This window comes from Oreochromis aureus, linkage group 7, assembly GCF_013358895.1.
Source record: "Oreochromis aureus strain Israel breed Guangdong linkage group 7, ZZ_aureus, whole genome shotgun sequence".
In the NCBI taxonomy this organism is placed as follows: domain Eukaryota; kingdom Metazoa; phylum Chordata; class Actinopteri; order Cichliformes; family Cichlidae; genus Oreochromis; species Oreochromis aureus.
The window spans coordinates 50,226,433-50,241,378 of NC_052948.1; the positions used below are offsets into that span (position 1 = coordinate 50,226,433).

Genomic DNA, 14,946 nt, shown 5'->3' on the forward strand with positions numbered 1-14,946 from the left:
TGCTAATATATTTGGTATCTAAAATAAATTAAATTAAATTAAAGTAATTTAATACCTAAACTTTAATTAAGTTTCTTATCGTTTCTATGCTGATGACATTCAGCTGTTTATATCTTTTAAGCCTCATCATCTGAATAGGCTGTCCACTCCGGTCCACTGTTTAATCCAGGTTAGTGATTGTCTCTCTGATAATGACCTTACTTTAAATATCAACAAGACTGATAGATGATTATAGCTCTTCCTGAACTAAAATCAGTCAGGTTCTTACTTCTCTTTGGTCAAGTCCAGCATTTGATGGTTATATTTGATTCTTTTACTTGCATATAAAATCTTTGTTTCTTTCCTGATTCTTTCATTTAAGTAACATTTATAATTTGCGACATATGGTCTACTCAACTGAACTAAAAAATGTTTTTTCAAGCATTTGTGTCATTTCATTTAGATCATTATAATGTGTGTTGACGAGCTTGGACAAACCATGTCTTTTGTGCTTCCAAGCTATACAGTCCAAAATTCTGCATCCTGCATGCTAAGATAGTCTTTACACTGGCTTTCAGTAGATTTTAGGATTTACATACAGAGCACTAAATGGCCAGGCACCAGATTATATATCTCAGCTTCTTACAAAATACACTGATGCTTGCTGTCTTCTGATAAATGTGAAAAAGATTTATCTGACTTGTGTCACTATGTGATGAGTTGGGGTTTAGAACATGTTGGTTTGGTCACTGTTTGGTATTTAGTAGGTTGTGTGCCATGGATTTATCTGAGCTTCTGTGCTGGATATAACTGTGGTGGCTGAATAGGGCACTAATGGGAAGAGTGAAACTGAACAAAAATAATAAAAGATACTTTGAAAACAAAACTTTAAAATAAAGCTATATGAGAAACTATGCATTTGTGTAATCTAGACAAAAAATAATATGAGGTTTTCTTGATAGAAGTCAGACAACTTCTGTACACTTCCATAAAAGGGGATAACCATGAAAGTAATTCAGTGGCCTACAAACATACATAAAGCAAAAAAATCACATTGGCGTACCTAATATTGTGCATGATGAATATACGTGACACCCTGAAATAAAAAGCTTAATAAAACTGAAATGAATTTTATCCATGTGGAAAATAACACTGCACTTGGTGGCTTGCTTGTTACAATGCTTGTTAGCAGTTTGACATTGTGTTTGGCACATCCTGGTACTTGCTGATAAGGTCACTAATTCACAGTAGTGTCACGTCGAGAAATTTGAATCCTTTTGTCCTGCTTTGCAGTTTGATAAATTCAGGCTTTGGGAAGTTAGGTGTCACATCTATAAAACAGGAAAGCTGTATGAAATGTAATGTCAGTGAGCCTTGTCTTCACTAGCATAAAATGAATGTATGTATACTGTATATATTACTATATGTGTGTTGCTCACCTGCAGCCACCGGGGCCTATTGAGTGAAAGCCAGCCTGGCATGTGTTACACTTCCCTCCTGTCACTCCATCACGACAAGCACACCTTCCTTCTACATCACATTGTAGACTCACAGATCCTAGCAGGGTTCAAATAAAGAAAAATGTAATCATAGTGTAGGACAAGATTGATGAGTATTTTCTATAAATATCTATCTATCTATCTATCTATCTATCTATCTATCTATCTATCTATCTATCTATCTATCTATCTATCTATCTATCTATCTATCTATCTATCTATCTATCTATCTATCTATCTATCTAGCTATCTATCTATCTATCTATCTATGGATAATGAACATTTGTTTTGAATTTCTGTTCCTGGAAGAGAAGTATATAACCTTGCTTCTACACTGTAGCCGATATAGTGAAGCTTTAGTTAATGGAGAAAAAAGGCCATCTGGGGCAGAAAGAAGAGAAAAAGGGAAGCCTGATGGAGTCTGCTATAACCTTTGATCAATATAATGGACTCGAACAGCTCTGTGCCTTCACCGCACACTATTTATATGAAGAGGAAAAGATAGTTGATGTTTTTTGTTCACTTCTCTCTCTCATTCTCTGATGATGGGTGAAGCACAAACATAATTTGTGCTCCACCACCACTAATGCTCCTCCACCTAAAGTTAGGCCTTGCTTAATGAGCAATGAGTCTTATCATTGATAATGTTCAGTGAGTCAACTGGATCAATTTACACCCGCATGGGTGAGTAAATCCATGGATTTCCTTAATGATCATCGTGGAAGCTAAGGCAATGATAACTAAGATGAGATTGAATGAATTATAAATTGAAAAAGATTCTACTCCTAGGCAAGGTTGGTGAGCTGATGGGACGTAGAAAATATTAATGCAGTGCCATTAATTTTTTAAAAACATTGGCCATAAAATTTGTAAAATTAATCCTATGAGTCCCATTCATCTGTAGCTAAAGCTTGCATATGGTGCTTTTTTTGTGCCAGTACGGCATTCCAATTTAAACATAATTAAATTTTCTCATGCAGGAGAAAACAAAAGTAGCGAGTAATGACATTGGCATGGATCATAATTAGGGTTTCAGTTATTATCAAAACAATTGAGATTTTTGTGTCTGCAGTTTACCGTTGACATTGCAGTTGCAGGGTAGGCAGGGATCTTCTGTAGATTTCCGGTAGTAGCCATCTCTGCAGCGCTCACAGTGGGGCCCATCGGTGTTGTCTCTGCAGCTCACACATCGCCCCCCACTGCCAGTGCTCCGGTACTGTTCCATGTCAAACACACATTGGTCTGATCTCCCACTGCAGTTACACTCTGAGAGTGAGGTCGGTGGGGCAGGAAAGAAAAGAGAGAAGAGGTAAGAGGTCAAGAGAGGAGAGATGCTAAGACGAGGAACGAGCAGCCGCAGGGGAAGACACAGAAAGCAATGAAGTTAAAAAAAAAAGGATGGCAGAAATAGATGAAGTGGAGAGACACACAAAGGGTATATGCATGTGAGAGATTATGTGTTCTGGGATTGGATCATAATTTAGAGTCTCGTTGCTAATCTCATTTCACACAGGCCTAATGAGGAGCCAATCGGCTGTCAGGGGGCACTTAGATAACAGTAATTCATGTTTATACAAGAGCAAATTACTCAGCTGATAACACACCATCACGGCTCTCATACCCCTCACATCAAATCCCTCTTTAGTTTACAAGTTACCCTGAGGGGGGACTTAGGTGAAATTGCCCATTTTATTATGAATCAAGCTCCCAGTTGAGCTAGAAATAACCATATGATTACCCTTTCTTTTTAATAAGAAGTCTCATTAGTATTTAACTTATTTCACCAGTTGCTTTTAAAACCTAACATGTGATGAACTTGGGCTCGGTGGTTCAGGACTTTAATGTGCAGAGCCTTCATTTGTTTGGCTGTAACTTATACTGCATAGATACAGTTACTAGCCACAAATCAAGGCTTCGCAGGGTTGGAAAACCTACCACTATTGTGACTGCTCTAATTTCCATACATATTTTGAATTTTAATAGTAATGAGTTTATAATTATTGTTGGTTTAGCACATATTAATCCATTCCTTGGCTGTGGCTTAGCTCTTCTTTGAGCAGCATGTGGGTACAAATCCACCACCCTTCTGTGTGGAGGTTGCAGTTGTTCTGAAGGTGCTAACATCCAAATAAACGCGGGCGTGAATCTGATCATGAATTTCTTTCGGTTTTAATCTTCAGCTTAGACTAGCAACCTCTCACCATATGATAGCTTGTATCCGGCCCTCCTATGATCCAGAGTTAGAGAAAGAAAAAGCATATAGGAACCCAACAGCAGTTTCCAGCCCTCTGACCACTAAAAGCCCAATTCTTTTTGTCCTATTTTGGTCTCTACTGCATCATGAAAGGAAAATCAGGCACTTTAGCTCCTGAATGCTCATTAGTTTTTCCATTTGGCTTGTGGCTGCCTGTATTACCTACAACCATACTTACTATGATCTTGCATCGATAATGTGATAAGCTACATACACTTTGATTACTGATACCTCGTTAATCTGTACACTATGTTAGTAAAAGGTTTACTTCAGTGGTCTCTATAATTTATGTAAATGAGGTAAGAACGGCAACTACAAAGTTTTCTCATTTCTTATGCATTGATTATGTGAGTCCGCTGGGGTGCAAGTGACGTAAATTTCATCATCAAACACTGAGCACAAGGATCTATGCGGACATCCAGGTGCCTAGCAATATTTTTGTGACCACACACGCTCATCTGTGAAGAATTTACATTTCAATGCACCAACTACGCACGCACTCCAGGTGGCGGACTTCAAGTGGACTTCAAAGAAGTATAACAGGAATGACTACTTGGCCGTTGTGTCTCCAGCTGTCCGTGTCCATGTCAGCAACATAATAAAGGCTTTGCTGGTAAGAGCTTATGGAGTCATGTGGGTTTTGAGTGGGTCGGTGTGTGAACGCACATCTTCACACTTAGGATGGGACTTCTTAATTGCTTTGTGCAGTCACTGGAGCTAAGGAATTTGTGTTTAGTAAACATTCCGAATCCAGACTGTACAGACTGCTTATTAAAACCAAAATACCTTGTTTTCTTTTCCTTCAAGTGTTAAATACAGAAGATGAGGCAAGTGGGTGTGAAGTCTTTGAAGTTGTTTAAGGGCACCTTTGATGAAGTTGTTCTGAGTCAAACATGTAATGTAACAAATCACTTCTGCTGCTGAATCATTAGTCAGGGAATGTGATTACATTTTTTATGAGAAATCTACATAAGGAGTAATTGACGACTGCTGCCTGCTGTATCTGAAATTAAATTAACCAGAATGGGAACTAAAACTAAAAGTTGTAGCTTTAAAACCCCAATGAATTTAAAAGTGCCAAAAAGCTCTTTAAAGCAAACGTGAACTGAAGAATCAAGTCATTATCTGTGGGTTCATCAATGTGAGTTACCTGTTTGCTTTTAATAAATTGGGTTTATTCATTGCTGCAGCTCTAAAACACCATCCTTGAGTTGTAGTTCCGGCAGATTATTGTAAAAGATACAGCAGCAACATTGATGCTGAGGTTCTTAGAAGAATTAGATAGATTCCCAGGAGTATGGAGAATTATTGCACATGGGTAAACTGAGAGTTATAAGCAGCAGTACCAGTGACCGATTAAATTATACTGTTACATATTGTACTGCAGTAATGCACCAATCCATGACCGAGGTTGCAGTTGAGGAGTCTCATGGCTTGATAATAAAAACTGTTCTTTAATCTAGTATTTGGTGTAGCCACAGCTGGTTTTCTGGATGGCTATGATCCTTGATAATTCTGTCGGCCTTACACAGACATCAGGAGAGGCGGGATAGCTCTTGGCAGTGACGATCTCTGATGGCTGCCCCAATCTCTTTCGTGATTTCCAGGTTTTAGCAAGCAACTTCCATTCCAAAACTGTCATACAGCCTGTCACCAGGCTGTCGATCGTGCTTCTGTGGAAGGTTCAGGAGATAGTGTCTTGTAGTAAAACGAAGGGTCCTCAGAAAGTATAAGCACTGACGGGCCTTTCTGTCCATGATGTCCATGTGAAGGGTCCAGGATAGATTCTCAGTGATGTTTACACTGAGTAAGTTGAAACTGCCTACCATTTCAATGTTAGCATAGCTAATATGGATGAGCTAGTGTTCTCCTCTGGATGATAGTTCACTATCATCTCCATTGTTCTGCTGATGTTGAGAGAATGGTTGTTGGCCTGTTTAGCTCTGACCTCTGTCGGCTGTCTCATCATTGTCTGCAACAAGGCCTACAGCGGTCCTATTGCCTGCAAACTTAATGATAATGTTGTTGGAAGTGAAAAAGGAGCACAAGAGTACACTAAGAAATCGCTCACTGTGTTTTCAGTGAGCGAGGAGGAAGGGTGTTCCCGTTTTCCAGATGGGTGAGGGCAGTGTGTGTTGCCAAGGCGACTGTGTCGTCCATGGCTCTGCTCCTTCTGTGGGCAAATTGAAGAGTGTCCAGGATGTCGGGGAGCAGCAGATGTGTTTTCTGACCAGCTGCTCAAGGCACTTCATGAATGTCTATCCCTTTATATTTTTTATATATACATTGGAATAAGTATTTGGTCCATTTGTTAGTGGACCAAATACTAACATTAGACAAATATAACCAGAGAAAATACAAAATACAGGCATTTATTTGTTCATGACACAGTATAGCAAGAACTGGACAGCCAGTGAAACTAAGCTAAGCTGAATGACTCTGTTGGAAATTGAGTTTCTCCTCTTTTTCATATTATGGACTGGGAAAATTCTCAGTGATAGAGATGATAGTTTCTTCACTGACCTTCACTGTACTGACTCTAATATCTCCATGTTTTCATCAGCTAGAGTTACAGCTTAGTGAATAAGTAGATTGAATGTGCTGGCATCTCTGGCAGTGATGCTAACCCTCCAGCTGATGCCAATAATGACCACAGACTTGGTAAATCTCCAGCACCAGTCCAGTTTGTTACTCAAGTCGAATCAGGTCCACCTAGCCCATCTAGGCCAATGATATTTATGGCCTGAACTGCAGTTCTCATCCTTCAAAACACATCTGCTATCCCCAGTTCAACAAAATGTCACAACCCCCCCCTCCCCCCACCTACAAAAATAAAAAGTTGCTGCATGATTCACTTCTGATTGGCGCCAGTGGGTAGCTAGAGCACAAATACAACTGGTTGTCTCAACTTGTCACCTCCCATTCACTCTATCTTTATCATGTCAGGTAGTGGTAGTGTGACTGCTGCACAGGCTAGCTAATAGCCAAGTAGAAGTACTGTCAGAAACACTGGGAGACATGAATCTGTTTTTACTATAAAGCTCTATTTCAGGTGTTCTCTTTTTTTTTCTTTACTATTACATTTTGTAAATTTTTTAGTGCTATGACTTTTTTTTAGTATATGTGACTATATTTTTCTACACTTTTTTTTAACATTAACTGCCTTTGATGTTGGCCGTGTTAGCCTCCTTTCTTGTGAGACATCAAACTGCTGAGCACATTATCATAAGCGTGTTACAGTACAGCATCTTCGCCATCTTAGTAACGGGGTGTAAAATAACTGTAGCTGAGCAGTTAAGGTTTTATACATATGTGGGATGAAGATTGCTACCAGCAGTAAGGGAGAGGGGAGCTGAGGCAGAACAAATCATTTGAGGCTGTTTCTCAACAAGTTTAACATGAAGACTCCCCCATACAGCTCTCCATAGCTTGTGTTAGGTTATCTTGTCCACATTTTTATGTTTGCCCACCCACTGCCGACTCTTTAACATGCTGTTACAACAGTCCTGTCCTGGGGACCACACAGCTTGTGCGTCACTGCCCCTGTGGAGCCTTCATGCAAGTAAGTAGGCGCTGTTAGCTCCTTGCTGAGTCTGACGATACAGTTCACAAAGCACTTTAAACCTCCCCGAATGCTACGCGTCATACATTCTTTAGTGGCGTTTAGTTTTAAAACCTACAGGATTACAACAGGAATACAGACTGTATTGCACTCTTGATTGTTTCCATCTATCAAATGGGTTTTGATCAGTTTAACACTGGCACTAGGTGCACTTCTTACTGGACCAACAATGAACAGTGCATTATGACAATCACAAGTAATGGTGTGACTATAAGGAGCAAATAAAATAACAACCATAAACCTTACCTTTTATGTCTTCTTTAATCGGTTCAACTAGGGTAATTCAGAAACGTATGGTTAATAGTGGAAAATCTATCGATCATAAAGCAAGAAAGTTCAATTCATATATCAAATAAATAAATAAATAAATACACACAACTTTTATTACAAATACTGGTTGTAACTTAGTTTTAAAAATGATCTAAACCTACCAAACCTGCTGATCTTTATCTGACTGTGCTGCTCACATAACGGGAGGGACAGTTTTACTGGAATACAAAAACTAATAAATGTTTATAGATAATTAGATTTAAAAAAACAAACAAAAAAAGCAAAACTATAGAAAACTGCCAAATCTGGAAATGCGGTTTCACTTCTGTCTTCTCGAAATTACGATTGTGTAACAGATATGAAACAGGAATGTCTATAGTTTTTAGTTGCTGCTAAGCCTCCCTGTATTTTATATTCCAGTCCACGTTGTTGTTTGTTGTTTTCTTATGTGTTCAATAAATCCTCCGTATTTAAAGTCCAACTTGTTGTTTGTCATTTTGCCTCTTAATAAACCCCTGCTCACCTCTCCCTGCTTATCTCCTTTTTGTTTGTGCTTAGTTCTTTACGTTTAGGTTTTATTTTCTGTGTTAGTTTATCTTTCGGTTTGGACTTTTGTTGGATTGGCTCTGTGACAAGACTACAGCATCCTGTTTTTGTTAAGTTATTCATAAATTCATTAAAGTCACTTTGTTTTTTGTGCAAATTTATAAAAATTGACACTGTGCCCTTTGTATGAACTTTTTGAACCACCATACAACACAATAATCTTTTGAGAGAACCACAATCCCGCATTTATGTTTATTCAATAAATGAGGCACCAAAAAATCAAAAGTGACTAGAAGCACAAGATGTAACTCCTACTCCCTATTCACATACATACATTTATAATCAAGGTTCTGCGTGTTCTCCCTAAGCATCCAGAGGCATTCATATTGGGAAAATTGTTGACTTTAAATTGGTTGAAACTTTGGATGTAACTGGCATGGCTGTTTGGCTTTCTGTGAAGAACAGATTTATCCCACCTCTAAACCAATGGTCGCCTGGAAAAGTCTCCAGCAACCCCATGTCCCTGAACTGGACGATGGCTCAGTCACACTAGAGAAAAAATAAAATCGGATGGCAACTTCTTTACAACAAAGAAAAATCAGTGGTTTTCCTGCAGTCGCACCGAATGTTTTTGCAGTGAAACAACTTCAGTCCTGAAACCCTAAACCTCTGGGCAACTATTTTTTGATCACAAGGTGATTGCACAGGTTACCTGGTGAGAGTCAACCTGTCTCCAAACCACTGGAGGCTGACAGAGTAAAGAGTAAAGAGCAAAGGTTTGTAAATAACTCTAAAATAATTTATAGACGCTGTCTGAATCAGTCTGCACCAGTAAGCACAACTTATCTGCAACAAATCTCTTTGGAATAGGAGACTTGTCGTACCTGGTTGCCAACTGGTTATATAGTAAGGTTGTCAGGAACTATGTGGTTTTGCAGTTAACTTGCTCTCCAGTAAATATTGGTGGAGGAATTTCTGTTTTAGATCGTTGAGGTTCTGGATGTAAGTGGCTTAAATAAATCGATTTTGCCAATTTTATCAGTTAATTGTCTTAAATTCTTACAAAAAGACTGCACAGACCTGATTCCTGGCTTATAACAAAGTTCATTGCACACTGTCACAATAATTCTATAAATGTATGGACTGGTGCACTACAGTAAACTACAATGCAGGACTTGGGATTTAAATGCTACCTCAAGCTCCTGCACATTGTTTATCCAATGATCACATTCCTCAGTTGCTCATGCAGCACAAAGGTGTTGCAGGTGACAAGACAGGTCAATAAGTCAACAAACAAAGGGCCAAGCTCTTCTGATAACATATTTGAGTTCCTCTTCTGTGTGCATCTTTATTGTACATTAAGTGGATGTTTCATTACATTCTGCACTGTCCCTGTGAGAAACATGGATGGTCCTGTGCCCTCAGTAAGACTATGAGCCAGTGACACTAACTTTTAGTGAGTGGCCAGTCCTGCAGCATTCAGACTCCTACTGAGGGCTTTCAAGGACTCTTTAATTTGCAGATTATGCCTATACAAGCGTGGATGATGCCCTCGTATTGCTCCTTGGGGCGCTGTCTCGGAGAAATTAATCTGGACATGCAGTAAAAGCGAAGTTCTTCTTTATCTCCTGGTTTTAAGAGCACATGACCCTTCATAGCCCAGAATCACCGCTTATTTCTGTGTGGAATGGCAAAGCATAAATAATCAAAGCTAAATAAAAAGATGTGATATTGTGATATGAAGGCTGTCCTATCGTTTTGATTATTTTGATTATAACTTCTGCCAGCATCAGTCTGGGAGTTAGATGTTTGATCAAAGATCAAAAAGACAAAAATCACATTTGAGGTTGTAATTTATTTTGATTAATTTTACAGGGGCAGCCAAAATGTTCAGCGGGAGATGCTGATCTTTTGTTCGATGAGGTGTGTGATTTTATGCTGTGAATGCTCAAAGATGTTGATTTTAGAAACAATTTCTTCTTCTTCTTTGTCCATTATTATTATCATTATTATTATTATCCTATCTTTAATCAATAAATACCCAAACTGTCTGAGCGTATGCATAGTAAACATTAATATCAGTGCTGTGACAATATTTTGTGGTCAGTTTACCCAGCACTAGTCTTCATTTTTCCTTCTTTTAGCAGCGAGGAATGATTTTGGGAGCGTAAAGGAGGTTGCCACCTTGCGTCATCTGCAGGGGAGGTAATGTAAACCACTCTTACTGTCTTCTGCCCTTTATATGAATAATTTCTTAGTGCTGTCGCAGAACACATTGCAGAGAGGGACCGAAATCCCTGCAGGCACAATGATTTCTCATTTTTACATTTAATTTGCTGGATGAATGAGATGTCCTGCCAAGAGAATATAGAAAAGCAGCAGTGATAAAGCAGCCGAGGCGGAGTCATGCTTCACATACTGTATATGTATAAGACTGTTAGTGTACTACATGGGACCCGGCCCACACGTGGTGATGGTCATCATGTCATGACCACCACCATCATCTCAGCTTATCCAAAGTAGTGATGGTGATGATTATTTTTGTTATTAAGTCTGTATTTCTTTACAGGAGTCCTCCAAAGTCTCATCTCTAACATAATAATGCCATAATTCTCACTATCTACTTTCCTTCTTGTCAAAAGAATGTGTAATGACACACTCTACAGTAATACATACAAAACTGGGACAGGCAATTTCATACATGTTTTAATCTTTAATGTGTTTTGAGGTTCAATGCAGGAAGGCCTCATAAATGTGTTTTATATTGCATTTACTTTCAGGAAATATGCTTATTTGTTCTCTTGGCAAGAGTTAGACATTAAGGAGGCATCAATTTTTCATCTAAGCTTAAATATGAGACTAGAGCTCACTACACCCAGCTTCAACATGGCAGCCCTTTAAACCACAAACTGATGTTTTTTGGGTTTGTTTGTTTTTTTCAGATAGATTTGTGCCACTGATCAGACAAACTTAGTGTGTCAATCAGCCAACTTAAGTGAATTTATGTTTGTGTTTGGACAAAGTCAGTCTGGCTGTTTCCCCCTGCTTCCTGTCTTGGTTGGATTGTGTATTTATCCCAAGCTTGATTGATTTTGATTTTTCAAATGAAAAATTGCACTCTTTCTTATCTAACTCAGCAAGAAAGCAGACAAACATATTCCCAGAAACAGTGCCTTTAAGAGCATGTTAAACCAGTGTGGTTGTTTGGCGTATAAAATGATATAAAATATAAAGATTTCAACTTAGAAGCCATCGTATTTCGCTGCTGTGAGTTATACTGCTGTGATAATAATGTTTGCTTAGTAGCTAAACATCCTATAAATCATTTTAAACTTTTTAAATATGTTGAAGGTCTTTGAGTTTTATACGCAAAGTTGATTTCCCTCTTCCCCACCGTTTAGTATAATGATGAGCCATGCTGAACATAAATAACATAAAAGGCTCGCTCGCCCCTGGTTTTCAGCTGGGTTTTAGGGACAGCAGGAGCAGCTGGTCCATGGACCTTAGCGATCTTGAGGGAACATATGGAGTTAAGAGCTCAGTTATGTATGGTGGCAGTGGTCCATTAAAAGTTTAAAAAAACAAATAATAAAATCTTAAAATGGATCCAGAACTGAACTGGGAGCCAGTGGAGAGATGCCAGGACGGGGGAATGCTGTCTCGTTTGCAGGTTCCGGCTAAAAGACGAGCTGAAGCACTTTGGTCTGGGCGATTAAGGGAAGCTTTGCTAAGGCCAATATAGAGCAATATAGAGCGCAAACGATGGCTTCTTTCTGAAAGAAGCCATCTATGTCCACTGTGAGCGACCATCTTTGAACAGAGGCGGTGGTTTACGACACCAACTGTCTGCCATCTATAATCCAGTTTTGAGTTCCCTCCCCAGACGCCTTAACGCCCACTCACATCCTGGGCCATCTGACCTCAGGAATTCGCATGATAAGGTGGGGCCAGGTTTAACAATGAGCTCACCCAAAACCCTGGCTGATTGGGACCCACACCCATTTTCACACCATGGCTCAGGCGATTAGAGGATCATCAGGGGGTCCTTTTGTCCCTCTTTGGGGGGGATGCTCCCACTAGGTTTAAATCTGGGACTCCCCACCATTTGACCTTAGAACTGAAGAAGCTTCTCGGATGAGAGGTGAAACGTCTTCAAGCAACTTAAAGAAGTCCAGACGCTTTTCTTTCCAAGCTCCTTTGACTACGATGACCTGGATGACTGAGAACCTTCACAGAAATATAGAGCGCAGTGCAGTCGTCCAAGGGGCTTCGTGATAGAAGTTGAATAAGACGTGCAAAGATTTTACAGGATAAAGTGGATTTGATTCTTTATGAAAGTCTCAAATGATAAAAACTAGCTTTAATGACAGAATTTATCTGCTTATCTAGTATAAAATCACAGTCCAGTTTGATACCAAGGTTAGTCACGTATGAATACAGGACAGAGAAACTGGACAGAGTTTTAGAGGGAAACAGTTTTCAAATGTATCTGACACTGGTCACAAAGTCATTGGGATGTAATGGGGTGTAGTGTGAAATGAGTATAGTACCATTCTGTACTGGTTAATGGTTTGGTGTTGATTGGAATGAATTGGAAGTCTTGTCAGATACTGCAATAACTTTTTTGACTCAAAAAGCTCATACAAGAACTCCTTAGGTATAGATTTTTTTTACTTTTGGTGCACACAAAGGAAAAAGAAACTGCATTGACTGAATATGATGGGATATTTTTCTTCCACTGTAAAAATCCCAAATGTTATAAATTTCTACAAAACCATATGAACAATATGACATCTGACTGTGTTACTGTATGTGTAATAAATATTATAACTGTTTCTCAGACTTTGTTATTCTGTGGTTAGAGTTTCAGTGCAGGATTTGGTGACAGTGGTGCAGACTGGTTTGATAGATTAATACTTCACATTGTTTCGTATGTCTGTATGAAAGACTGTAGTTTTTCCAGTTCATGAAGTCGTGACCGGACTACTTATTTAAAGAAATTACCAAAATAAAAAGTTTTGACATGTGACCATACATTTAATATAACAGGATTATAAAGCTGTATGCAAAAGAAGTAATATAATCCAAGCAGCAAACACACATTTACTTTTTCCTTTTATCATTTATTTACATTTTTATCATACTTGTACTTTATTTGAACTTGGGATGAAGAGAAGGTAAATGTCAAATGCAAAGGTTTTTATATGCTAACAAATAATTTATTGTAATCTTTCTATTAAAGTCTTTTTGAGATTCTTTTCCTTTGTTTAGCCTAAAGTCGTGAAAAAGAAAGTTTTCACAGGCCTCTATGCAGTCTTCTAGAAACATACACACCATAATTCAATAGCTTGTAGAACTTGACTGCGTGACTGCAAGGTGCCCAAGAACTGTGGCTACAGAACAACCACAAATTACCAATCCTCCACCATTGTGCTTGACAGTTGGTATGAGGTGTTTTTGCTGATGTTTATATAGAATTGTTGTGGTTTCCAAAGCTAAGCCATGTTGCCAGGTTTGTTTTAGAGAGAACAGACTTTCTCTGGCAACCAAACAAGCCATACTTGTTCAGTCATTTTGTAATTGTACAATCAGGAGCTTTAATGTTTCACATGCTAACTGAGACCTAGCACTTGCGATTTCTCTGAGCATCGTACAGTCTGACCTAGGAGTGAACTTGCTGTGACATCCACTCCTGGGTAGAATGTGACACTATGTTAACACACATCTAAATGCTCCTGAAAGCAATTTGACAAAACCCTTATGCAGGTGCGCAAACTTACTGATGATCAGTTAATCAACTGCATTTGATTAGTAGCAGCTGGGTCCTGCTTACTCTCTTAATTCTTATGGAACTGTAGATGCTTTCTAGAATTTTGCATGTTCTAAGAAACTGCAGACTAAGTAAGTGTCTTGGTATTAGATGTTCTACACCAGCTTATCATCATTTTCAACTTAGTGTGAAATTAATGTTAGAAGGATTTCTCAACCTGCAATTCCTGATGATGATCTTGACCTGGCTACTTTAAAGCCAGCTAATTTCATGAACATTTAGCAAGTGCTAAAATTACAGCTCGGTTTTCGATATTAAATGTTGACATTTATGTAGGTTTTATGCTAACGTTATTGATGGTAATACCGTAATAAAACCTTAATAATGCTAAATAGCATGATTATTACCGGGTGCTAGCCACCCATCTTTTCTCACAGCAGGAGTTTAGGGGGAAGAAATAAAATGTTAAGTATGTGATGTATCTACCTTGTTATGGACCTCACGATAGGCATGCAACAAAATGATCACAGTATACAAGCTACAACGGGATCAGCAATAAATCAGCGGTTTAAAAAAAGGGATTTAAAGCATGTACCTACTGGAACAGCCTCAGGCTAAGCCACTTCCAACATCAAGCAAACAACAAAAAATGGTGAAGGCCCAAAGCAACCTGCCCAGGCTATAAATGATTTCAGTCTCAGAGGGGCAGAATCTTGATGAGAATGACGTTCCATTGCACTCCTGATACACACACACACACACACACACACACACACACACACACACACACACACACAGAGCAAACTGTAGCAAAAGGGTTTGTGTTATTTCTCCACACCTTAAGACCAAAAAAGCAGCCAGGTAAAAAAACTAAACAAAATAAAGTCTGAATTCAAGTTTGTATAAAAAACCAAACTAATATTAAAATTACTCATAAACACACAGAGTCACGTTCACATAATACTGAAAAACTCTTGTAAAAAGCCACCTAAAGCTTCCATTTACC

At 38.7% G+C, this 14,946-nt stretch overlaps 1 protein-coding gene across 1 annotated transcript in view; it reads right to left on the reverse strand.

The window, feature by feature from the left end:
- The window catches only part of lamc3 (laminin, gamma 3), a 136,092-nt gene that overhangs the window by 85,295 nt on the left and 35,851 nt on the right, over positions 1-14,946 (reverse strand). Inside the window, exons 5-6 of the mRNA XM_031754575.2 lie at positions 2,556-2,744; positions 1,419-1,536 (exon numbers count right to left, since the gene is read on the reverse strand). Of these exons, the coding sequence (XP_031610435.2) occupies positions 1,419-1,536; positions 2,556-2,744 (307 nt within the window). The remainder of the gene's footprint in view (positions 1-1,418; positions 1,537-2,555; positions 2,745-14,946) is intronic.